The sequence below is a fragment of the Anthonomus grandis genome, chromosome 1, assembly GCF_022605725.1.
Source record: "Anthonomus grandis grandis chromosome 1, icAntGran1.3, whole genome shotgun sequence".
NCBI lineage: Eukaryota > Metazoa > Arthropoda > Insecta > Coleoptera > Curculionidae > Anthonomus > Anthonomus grandis.
Window position 1 is genome coordinate 57,807,672 of NC_065546.1, and position 12,889 is coordinate 57,820,560.

General features: G+C 33.2%; 1 protein-coding gene across 1 annotated transcript; it reads right to left on the reverse strand.

The window, feature by feature from the left end:
• Window positions 1-3,498: 3,498 nt before the first annotated feature.
• On the reverse strand, window positions 3,499-4,866 carry LOC126743335 (chromatin accessibility complex 16kD protein). Its single transcript, XM_050450373.1, has 2 exons — window positions 4,401-4,866; window positions 3,499-4,068 (listed from the first exon to the last, which is right to left on the reverse strand). The coding sequence occupies exon 2, from the start codon at window positions 4,042-4,044 to the stop codon at window positions 3,610-3,612; it is 435 nt and encodes a 144-aa protein (XP_050306330.1). The 5' UTR covers window positions 4,045-4,068; window positions 4,401-4,866; the 3' UTR covers window positions 3,499-3,609.
• Between the last annotated feature and the right edge of the window lie 8,023 nt (window positions 4,867-12,889).

Below are 12,889 nucleotides of genomic sequence, written 5' to 3' on the forward strand. Positions count from 1 at the left end.
AGAACAAATCAATCACGGAACCTTACAGCCGCCTTCTCTTCTATGTTTCGTCTAAAGACTATGACAGCTTTTCACCCAATTAGTTTCACTTTTACTTCTAGTTCCTCCCTAGTGAGTATCTCTCCACTAGGGAGATCTATAAAGACTTCTGCAAGAACCTTCTCGAAATATGGTTAAGTTTTGTAGTAGTTTGTAATTGGATGCCAATTCGAATCAAACCTAGGATTATTTGACGTTGATACTCAAAATATCGTTTTATACTCTCCATTTACTTATTGTCTCGGAAGACCTGCCAATCAGTTCATTTCGGTTGAAATTCACAAAAGTCGCATTCAATCTCAGCCTCTATTCGGGACGTCAAGATTTTTCGCTAAGCAGAATTCAAAGTTTTCTTTTCTTTTTTTTTTCAAAACATCCTAAAATTGCATTAAGGAAATATAATAGTATAACCTCATTAAGTGGAAAACAGAAACCTACCAGTTTCCCTTAGACGTTGATCAACACGTTGAAATGTTTTCTGATCCGGAATAATGCGATTGGGAAGTCTTTCTTCGTACAATCTTTTTGCTGCCAATGCATTGCAAGACGCCAGACCATACATAAGATGCATATCTGCATACTGAATAAAAGTAAACTCCATATTTTGACGTAATTTAAATTAAAAGTTACCAAAAAATACAAAAATTAAAAAAATATTATCAAATAAAGGATGAATATGTTGACAAAGATTAGTTTTAAATGATAGGTATTTGCTAAGTTTGGAGTATAACAACGTTTGTAACAATAATGCGTTCAAAAATGCAAAAATTCCGATAATTAAGTCAGGTACAATACAATTTTATTGGTTTACATTATTTTTTTAGTTTTTTTATGTTTAGTTTTTATCTTAAGAATAACAAAAAAGAAATAAACGTATAATAAATAAGCAATATTTTGTAAAAGTATTTTTTAGGACACACCACTGTATTTTCAGGAACATGTATTTTTTTTTAATTAAATGACTTACATCGAAAGTTTCTGGCCTTTGAATAACTGGCGTAATTATCTCATTTAAAAAAATAAAATTATTTTTTTCTCCAAACTGTTCATTTTATCGATAATGAACAGGAGTACCTTTTTTTAGCCTAGGGTTCAAGGTATCTAAATTTATTTTTTTTTAGACTTTAACATACAGGGTGTTAAAAATATACGCATTAAAGTGTACAACCTAGTCCGCCCCTGGTAAAGTAAACAAGGTAAATGTATTTTAAGGATGTCATTTTAAGAGGTCCCTAATAGTGTTCATCACCTAAAATTTTTATTAAATTCTACCAGGTAGTTAAAAGTAATTTATGAAAATCCAATTTCCAGCAGCGTCCTTTAGGAGGCTGTATATTCGTAAAGAAGGCCTGTAGGAATTTTTTTTATAGGAACGTTCGGTATTATTTTTCGATGTTCTACCTGAATTCGAGAGATTTCCCACATGAACCGGGACACCCTCTCTATTTTTGAAAAAAAATTCTAGAATTTTGAAAATTTTTAATAATTTAAAATATACTAGAAATTCAAAATTGAAAATTTGTGTAGATTTGTTTCTAGAACAATTTTAATAGACACCTATTTTAGTATTTTTTGAAATAGGTAAGTAATATTGAGAAAAAAAATGTGTTTTAAGTGAATTTTTTCTAAAATTCCAAAGTTCTCTTAAATAAAAGTCAATCAAAATTGAAAGTTGTACAGATGTTCTAATTTGAATAGACACTTATTTCAGCATTTCTTAAAATTAAATAATATTGAGAAAAACATTTTTAAAAGTAATTTTTTTCTAAAATTCTAAAAAGCAATACTCATAATTCAAAATACTTCAGCATTTTTTTAATTAATAAAATACTGTTGAAAAAACATATTTTTTTTTCTAGAAATTAAAAAAAAATCCAACAGTAGTAATCAAATTTCAAATTTTTATTGTAAATGTTTATATCAGCATTTTTTAAAATATGAAAATAGTGTTGATAAGAAAAATATCAATATGTATGTTCAATACATACAGTGGAGATTTGGATTTTTTTTTATTTTCTTAGCTTTAATAATATGACACTCCACCCTGAAGAATACCTTAACTCCCTGTAATTTTTTTCCACAACATTAAAAAAATAAATATCTCAGAAACAAATCAAAATTGAAATTTTATTTAGATGTTATTAGACTAATTAAAAAAAAACTATTATTTTAACATCTTTTTTTTTTTTTAATAATATTTCTCAAAAACCAGAGAAAAATCAAAATTTATTTCTATTATATGAAAAGTCAGCACAATGAAAACAATAAAATCTAGACTTTAATGATCGCATTATAAGATAAAGTCGAATGACCCTATCATTGTTGCAAAAATAAAATAAGTGAATGAAACTAATTAAGATATTTATATCCTAATGCTCAGAATAAACTTAATATTATACATAAATATATTCTAATAACCATTTTTTTAAAGCAGAGGCTGTATCTGACCTATTTTTTACAGAATACATAACTAATATAAGAACATTATACACCACAACAATTTGTTCACATATTCACTCTCACAACAACATCAAATAAAGTGTAGATCACTCTTATAATACAAAAGATCAAGAACTAGAGTAAATGTAGGCAATTTAATCAATAGATACATTTTTAATCACTATAGTACATTTTAATCAATGTTTTGATTTTTTATATATGTATATGTGATTACAAGTATGTTACCAAACTGTTTAAAATAGCTTAAGTATTAAAAAATATTAAGGATGTTCAATTATTGATGCATAGTTCAAGTTTTTTGTGGGTACTATAACCACTTCACTTATCTTAAGTATTTGAAAGGTATCTGAACTCAAATTAAATGGAATAAATAAATGACTAAGGTACACAGGTGCACCTTACACCTAGGTATTATCCTGTTAGGTACAATATACAGTGCATTTTTTTTATCTCAGGTCATAGGGTTTTACGTGTAATATTTTCAACCCCATGTTAGGACTTGTTCTATTTAATCGATAGGATTGAAACTTGGAACAAGTGAAGTTTAAGTTAACAGACTTTAAAAAATCCCATTATTTTGCAAAAAAATTTGCGAGAAACCTATTTTTTGAGGAAATTATTTTGTGTCACTGTCAGATATTTGTCTACCTGCTTTGAAGTGCAAAGGTTATGAGGTGCAGAAAAAGCAAACTTTTTCATCAGAAAAACGTATTTTAAATAGGTTTCTTGCAAATTTTTTTGCAAAATAATGGGATTTTTTAAAGTCTGTTAACTTAAACTTCACTTGTTCCAAGTTTCAATCCTATCGATTAAATAGAACAGGTTCTGACATGGGGTTGAAAATATTACACATAAAACCCTATGACTCCAGATAAAAAAAATGCACTATATATTCAAATTCCAAATATAACTATTAAATGTATCTTAATGCATTGTCTCAGAAGTATTGTTGCATAGCAAAGAATGTTTTAGAGGTTTTAATAAATTAAACAATAAAAATTAATAATATTAATTTATTTAGAGAGTTTTATGAGAAAAGTATAGCAGCCAAGAAAAAAAAACTGACAGATTATTTAAATTTAAACAATAAATGAACTCAAAGTGACTTATTTACTTAACAGATCCACCACTGTCATTACTATCCACCTCACCATCACTATTACCGCTACTACTACTACCGTCGGAATCCTCGGTCGAAGACCCCTTTTCACCCTCTTTCTTCTCCTCCCTGTTCCTCTTAGCCACAATCTCTTTATACTGCAAAACGGTGATCTTTTTAGGTAAAATATCTCTCAGGAACTTATATTTATCCTCCCGATGCACCACATTAGATAAACACTTGTATTCCAACTTCTTGTTGGTCTGCTGCACCTCACCGAAACCCTCCTCGGTGAGCATCTTAATAAACAATTCCACCGCTTTGGACATTACTAGTGAGGACTCTTTGCTGACATTTTCCACATCTGAGGAACTTTTCATTATGGTATTGACCCTGCCAACGGAAATTGCCGACCTATGGGACAGTTTGTCTGACTCTGGCTCCATTGGAACTTTTTTTAATTGACGCTTCTGTTAATAAAACACACAATTAACAAATAAATTTATCACCAAACACTACATTTGCACATTAGATTTAAAAATCACCGGGCTTATCCAGTTTATAACGTTGGAAGTTTGAGCTTGGATAATTTTGGGGTGGAATTAGGTTAGAATAAGCATTTTCTTGTTTATTTATGTTAGGTTAAGTGGCAAGGACTACATAACCTAAACATATTAAGGACATATTCAGGGCTTTTTTTATACAAATTTTGGAGGCCGTTTACAGTGGCTTTTAATAAAAATTAGGTGCATTAAAGGGCTTACGTGACAAACGTCTGGAACAATAAAAGGAACCTACTTACCTCTTAACTGGCAAAACGACTGCTAGAAAACGACCAGCATACTGCTCCCCAATATTTTTCAAAGTAAAAACTGTAAACTAAGACTCACTGTACAGCAGATGCATCAATTTCACGGTCAATAAACAAAAAAAAACTAAAAAAAGCTAACAAAGAATGCAGAAATTTCTTGCAAATGGTTCCCTTTTGTTCTCGAGTTCGGAGGGTTGACTGTGGCGGTGTAAAGCCGTTAAGGGTTTAAATAAATGGAAAGCGAACCCCGTCGTTATTTTTCTATGTGATTTGAAGCACCGAAAATTGTAAATTAATGATTAAAATCCCGGAAAATGAGGAAAACTTTAGCCAGGAAAAGCCAATAATCTTAAAATGAAACTAATGCGCATGCGTCGCGCCCTTTACAACCCCTTCCTTATCAAACAATACGCAGCATGTGGTTATTGCGCCTAATGCTTTGGCGTATTATGCCTAAGGGAAATTATAAACCGGAGTGATGACGTCATAGTTGCTTTATTGCGTCAATATTTAAGCTGTCTAAAATTTAATGAATTATTGTTTATATAAATAAAAGGGATTTTAAATAAATTGACATGAATTATGTCAGATACGTAGTTATAGCTGCAAGCAGTAGCAATCATATCATGAAATTGTTGCTAGCTAAATAGTAGTTGATTGACTTGCTTGTCACTGTTGCTACATGGCAAGTCTCTCGAATATTTCATCTTGAGTTAATTTACACCTGAGGCTTTTCTTAGAATTAGGGCCGGTACTATAAAACTATTTTAACAGATAACTTAAAGTTAACTCGTGGAATAACGTCACATGTCACAGTTTAAGATGTAGAAGTTAACTTTATCGGGTGGATCCGGTATCAATAAAAGTTAACTTTATAAAAAAATTCTGGTTTTTTATATATAACATTCTGTCAATAAGTTTAACCCTTTGCGGACGGCAGTGCAACTTTCAGATAAGAACACAGATCGTTGTCATCTATACCATGACAACCATCCCGCTCGTTCGGTAATTACCGCCGATTCTCCGTACAGCTCGGAGGCTAATTTACGAGTATATTTTATGGGACTTGATAGGTTTATTTATTGTTATTTGTTATTCTAATTGCCTTACAATATTAAAATTTAGCGAAAGTATAAAAGATATATTGAGTAAAATAAAAAAATAAAGTTTTAGTAAATATTTGTAATATATCATGTAATAAATGGCAGCAAATTTCTTTTTTTATCGGAGAGCTTTTTAATATACTTTTAGAACATTTTTTTTTATCAAGAAAGTTAAAAATAAAACGCATTTTATAGTTTATAGGAAAGCATGATATTTATTCTAAAAAAAAAAACAAAAAAGAACACGTATTTATCTGTAATTTTCGTCGGTGTGATATTTCTCAAAGCACTCCCCGGGATGCAAAGCAGGGTGGTCTTGACATGTTTTGCAATAATAGGTAGTAGTTTTTCGGCCACCTTTTTTTGATCGATCACTGCAAACTTTGCAATCGGAATTATTTTTTCTTGCATAAATGGCATGAAACCTATTATTTAGACGAGAAATATCCTCGGCACCATAAGCTGATCGACGTCTGGATATATTTCTGTAGTTTCCAACTAATTGAATAACTAATTTTTTCCTGAAATTCCTCGATCGAAGTTGCTGATTATTTGTTGCTATTTTTTGTAATATAAAGGCATTATTTATCGACACATCTAATAACCAGAAAAATACTTTTCGCCACCAATTACTTGTTTTTCGCAAAAATTGGTAGCTTGCTGCATAATGATCAGCAACGTCAACCCCTCCCATAAATTTGTTATACTCATATATAACTGTAGGTTTTTCTATGACTTCTTCAATCCAACGCCCTTGAGCGGTCTTCGTTCGCCTGGTTATATTTTGTACTGAGTTGTCATATACACTAGATAACATAAGAACAACTCTTTTATCTTTCCATGCCAGTACTGATATAGAATTGTCATGCCTGGAAGATATCTCGCCTTTTTTAAATTTTCTTGTATATGCGGTAGTTAATTCTGTCGGAATTCCTTGTCGATTAGCCATTACAGTACCCGTTACATGTATGTTTATTTTATGTAACTCGCATGCTAACAAAGGGCTTGAATAATATCTATCTATAAATATATGGTAACCTCCCGAACCAGTTCCAGAATTAAGAAGTTTTTGCACCAAATGAACTACTATGCGGGCGGTTGCTGGTAAATCTGGGCGTATCAATCCCTGGGTTGTTTGAGTTCCCAAATATGGCTCCATCGTAAATATGTAACCATTTTTTGAATCTGCAAGCACATATACTTTTATTCCCCATTTTGTAGGTTTGGCTTTATTATAAACTTTAAAGGATACTTTGCCTTTAAAACCAATAGTACTTTCGTCTACAGAAATATTCTTATCTGGAGTATAAAACTTCTTGAATTGTGTTTCCAGATACCATAACACATTTTTCACTTTGACGCTACGACTCTTCACTCCCATCTGCTCTTCTTCGGGTGGAGAAACGTGAAGATTCCAAAAAATTTGCATGAATCTGTCCCTCGAAAAAATATCTTTGAAAAAGGGTTGATGGTCGATCCAGTTATTAGAAAAATAGTCAGATAGTTCGGTCTTTGGATTTAAGGCCATATTAAGTAAAACGCCCAAAAATGCCATAAATTCTTCTAATGTGACTGGTTTCCAAGACTTCCAAACTGACCTTTTTGTGAGCGGCGTGTTTATTAAAATTTTTTCTGCAGCATATCTAAAAATATATTTACACATTTTTCTTTTACTTGAAATATAATACAATTAAATACATACCTATTTGTTTCATCCACAATTGCTTGTATAAGTTCGTCCGTAAGAAATAACTGAAAAAAATCTAGTTCGGACACTGGCTGGTTATTTCGTAGTGGATGGTATCCAACATCTTCTAAGAAAGGGAATATTTTAAATCTTGGTTCATTTGCTGTCCATGGCCTCCATAAATTTAAATTATAAACACGCTCCTCAGACTCTTCGTCAGAATCATTTTCATTAAGATTTTGATCTATATCCTCCCATTCGTCACTCTCTGAACTAAACTGATCCAAGTCAAACTCCTCCTCGTCTACGTATAATAGTTCCTCTAACTCCGTGTCCGTTAATGCTCTTTTCGCCATAATTATAACTATAAACAAACATCCGAATCTTACAAAATATTAAAAAAACACAAACAAAATCTGCATACCTAACTCTCTCAAATACTCAAATAAGACTAAATAAGAATGCACGTGTATTTGTCGCGACCGGCACTCAACAAAAAAATCGCAAGGTTGCCAAAAAGGTCACGACTTGCATAAAAAAAGCATGTGTATTCCTAAATAAAATTTCCCGCGGAATTCACATTTGTTATCGGTTTTGTCATGGTATAAATGAATAACGAGTAAATCGACTTTGAAAAATGTGTCATGAGAGACATGACAACTAGTAGAATCGGCTTTTTGCCTTGTCAAAGCAAAGTTTTGTGTAAACGTGAACGACTACGCCTGGTGTCATGTCAGACATGACAACGACCGCAAAGGGTTAAATATAACCTAACACTGAAAAAGCGGTTATTCCTCGATATATACACTCCCCGGCACAAAATTCTGCCTCCCTGAAATATTGGCCATGTTTGATGTTTTATAAATTTTTAATTTTTTATTACATTCTCACGATTTTGCCATTAGTTTTTAGATACATTTGTTGTGATTTTTTAAAATCATTTTGTAAAGTAGCATTTTTCGATTAGGCTATATTATAAAGGAGTAAAACAAACTGTTGTTTTTCCTCATAATTTCAAAAGACTCTGTAGGAAAATTAAGGTGGATAATTCTGTTTACATACTGTTTCTTATAATCTTTGATGTATTCTAAACATTTCGATTTTTGATTCATTCCATTATCTCATTTCTGCTGCGAGTTGCAAATTTTTTATTAAAACGCTGATTTGAAGCGTATTTTTATTAGGAGCAACAAACACTAGGTATATCATAAAGTTAATTAAAAAAAAACAATTTTAATAGCGTGTATTTCCTCCTCTCGCAGCAATAACAGCTTGCAGTCTTCGCGGCATCGAATGAACAAGGTTCCTTATTCTTCCTCATATTCCTCGATCATATTCTTCGATCAGCGTTAGTCGTAAGTCTTGCAAGATTTGTGGTTGTACAGGACGACGACGAACGGCCCTTTTAAGTTGATCCCAAAGTTGTTCTATTCGGTTAAGATCCGGGCTACATGCGGACCATTCCAATCTTGGGAGTCCAACTTCATCCAGATATTCGCTCACTACATGTGCAATGTGAGGTATAGCATTATCATGCATTAATGTAAATTGGTTCCCAATGAATGGAGCAAATGGGACAACAACTTCTTGAAGGATTTCCTCAATGTAACGGTGGGCGACTAGAGCTCCATTTTCAATAAATACAAGATTGGTGCGTGCTTTGGTAGAAATACCCGCCCAAATCATGACTGAACCGCCACGATATGAGATTTGTTCTGAAATGGTGCAGTCAGCATATCTTTCATTTCTACGTCTGTATACCCGCGCATGACCATCCGGCGTCCTTAAGCAAACCCTGGATTCATCTGTGAATAGTACGTTTGCCGACTGTTCTAAAGTCCACTCCAAATGCGATCTTGCAAACCTCAGTCGGTGTTGTCGATGCCGAGGAAGTAATTGTGGACATCTTGCTGGCCTTCGTGAATAAAGTCCAGCTTCTGCTAATCTTCTACGTATCGTTCTTTCACTTACACTTACTCCATGAAGTATTCGCAAGTCATTTTTTAGACACACAGCAGTAGATCTTCGATCTCTTAAAGAAGTAATGGTGACAAAGTGATCATCAGCTGCAGTGGTCATTCTCCTTCTGCCAGAGCCTTGTCGTCTAGTAAAAATTCCCGTCTGTAAAAACCTATTCCAGGCATCTCGAACTGTAGACCGCGGAAATCTCAGAGTACGGCCGACATAACTTTTGCTACGGCCATCCTCTATTAACACAACAATTCTACCCACGTCTGCTGGAGTTAATACCATATTGACACACAACAAATTATAATAGTGACACTGTCAAACTTTATGTCACATTAATTGCGTCCTTAGCCAACGTCGATAATTTTTAACCGAAAACTTGACATTAATTATCTAAAAATAAGCTTCAAATCAGCGTTTTAATAAAAAATTTGCAGTTCGCAGCAGAAATGAGATAATGGAATGAATCAAAAGTCAAAGGTATAGAATACATCAAAGATAACAAGGAACAGTATATAAACAGAACTATCCACCTTAATTTTCCTACAGAGTCTTTTGAAATTACGAGAAAAAACAACAGTTTGTTTTACTCCTTTATAATATAGCCTAATCGAAAAATGCTACTTTACAAAATGATTTTAAAAAATCACAACAAATGTATCTAAAAACTGATGGCAAAATCGTGAGAATCTGATAAAAAATTAAAAATTTATAAAACATCAAACTTGGCCAATATTTCAGGGTGGCGGAATTTTGTGCCGGCGAGTATAGATGGCGGTAAAACAAACGAAATGATGTACTCGAGACTGCCGGACTGTCAAACAACTGATATGTCATATAAAATGCCGCCATTTTTCATAGAATTAGAAATAAGTGGTAAGTAGGTATTCATAGAGTAGTTAGAAATGAAAGAAAATTAACATGATTATTTGATTTATCTCTGTCAAAACATTATTAAACAGGAGAAGTACATCTATGTTCCCAGCTGAAAATGGTAACGCCTTAATTAGGTTGTAAAAACATATGATTAATTTAAACTTATAATATAAAAAGTGTAAGTTTTCTCTAGTCCTACTTTGTAAATATAATTATTCTACATTAAAATATCCAACAAACCTTCCTCTTAATTCAAAATCAAAACTGGCTGGTCTTCGCCCATTTATATTCATATTTTGCAGTGCATGGACTTCGGCCTCTACAGGTTCCAAAAGCTGGATAAAATTGGCATCAGAGTTTGTACCACAGCGTAAATAATTATGTAAGACGCAGGCTGCTTTAACAACATCTCTGCACGTTTCTATTTTCAGTTCCAATGGTCTGTAAAATAACCTCCATTTCTGGGCAATTATACCGAAGGCATTTCCAACAACACGACGGGCTCGACATAGCCGTTTATTATAGTTTTCATTTCTAATATTATTTCGCGATTGTCTCTAAAGAAATGGTCTCATTAAATATAAAGTTATTATTATGCATTATTATGCAAACGCTTCGTCGCCAATTAGCACACATGGGGTTTCTTCTTGTTGTCCTTCTGTGCTTTCCTCTTGGAACATTCAAAGCGTGTCCCATAGCAGAGACTGCGAAAATACCACTATCGCTCCCATAACCACCGACATCTATGCACACAAATTTATAATCAAAATCAACTATAGCTAGTAATACCAAAGAGAATTTCTTGAGATAGCAAAAATTGTTAGACTCGCTATTTGGTGGACATTTTATAGTAACATATTTCCCATCAATACTGCCGATACAATTGGGGAACTGTTATTCGTCTTCAAAATCAGAAATAATATTTTCCCATTGTTGCACCGTTGGTTTTGGCATATACATAAAGGATGTAATACTTTTCATATAGCTCTACATACTTTTCCTATGATTTTACTGACGATATAAAAGACTTGTCTTCGAAAACTGTGTCTTATTGTGATAAATGAATCTGCAATAATATAATACTCTATATTTTACTTTCAGGAGACGAAGTGAAAAAAAAATAAAAAAAATATACGCGATAGTTATGCTAAACACTTGCGTTCCGAAAAAACTACAACTGGTCAAGCAGCTAAACGAGTTGATGTTTCAAGACATATCCACGGGCTCAGCAAGTGTCGTTTTTTATATCATTTTTCAAATTTGCTGACACGGGGTTAAATATTTCCTTTTCCGATTTACAGCCAAATGAGACTGTAGATTCAGAAGAACCAACCAGGAATCGTTATCAATAGTACCAAATATAATCTCTCAAGTAACATCTGCAACAACTACTTCTTTACGAACTCCCATTAGGAAAAAAATACGTGGCACTTCCTTATATGTACGATCTGAAGGAAATACTGAACAGTCATCAGTGGATAAAGTCGTTGGATACCTGAAATCGAGAAAAGTGGAGCAATACGATGACATTGATTTGTTGTTTTTAGGATTTGCGTCTTGGGTCCAATTCTTTTTCTTTTGTACGTCAATGATCTTACAAATCTGGACATTGAGAGAAAAAGTACTTTATTTGCGGATGACACCACAATTCTTTGGCATGGTTCAAATAGTCAGTCCTTCATCTGACCCTGATGATGGACCTCCAGAGGATACCAGACTGGTTTGACTTAAATAGCCTGTCATTGAACTTCAATAAGACCAAATAAATCCTTACTTTTAGGGTTGAGCTTGGGGATGTGTGCATTGGCGGAAATCAAGTTGCTGAAGAGTCTAGCAGCAGATTTCATGATGTCATCCTTGATAACAACCTTAAATTTACTGATCATGTACTTACTTGATCTTGGTAGTAAAATATCAGCTGGTTGTTTTGCTGTCAGGGTCGCAACTGAAGAGCATGGTAACGAGGTGCATAGAACTGTATATTTTGCTCTTGTCGATTCTTGTCTTCGCTTTTGAGTGAATGCGGGCAATTATCTAATCCAGTCGCTTTTTGTATTGCAAAAGAGAGTTCTCAGGTATATTTCCAAGGCAAAACCTCGGGATTCCTGCCGCCCCCTATTTGCTTGAGAAAACATTCTAGCAGTCACCTGTGTATATACTGGAAGTTGCTACCATCATGTTGAAGAAACGGCATAAAGATAACATAGACAGAGGGGCAATCTGCAACTGCCCATTCCAACGTCCGCTCTTATTCAGAATTTAATTTTTTACGAAGGTATCAAAAGTATTCAATCAGCTGCCATGCAACATTAGAGACCTTGCAACAGTTAAGTACTTTAGGCGTAGGCTTATAAAGTATCTGACAGAAAAGGCCTACTATAACCTTGGAGTGCTTTATGCTTAATGTTTTGTGGAGTCTACAGTGTATGTATATATAGATTTTGATTTTCCTCCTTTTTTGTATACATTTCTCTTTTTTACTGTTTTTCTTCTTTTTTTAAAGTTGCTTTATTACCACCAAATATTTGTTCATAACAATAAACTTATTTTGATTTTGATTTGATAAGTAGTTTTTTATTCTTAGCACCATCTAAATTTCGAGGAGTTGAAGCTTTTTAGTGTTATGTAAATCGCGTGTGTCAAAAGTGTCTTTTTATATAGAAGAAATGTTTACATTAATGCTGTAAATCTAGTTACTGGATCAATTTATTATGACCTTTAAAAGTTAGCAACAATTATTGACATGGTGCTACACATTCTGATCCTAAATTGTCATTTGTCATTCCATACGTAGACAGTAGCAACTTCCCATCTGTCATTGGTGGCAAATGTATGACGTCAAACGT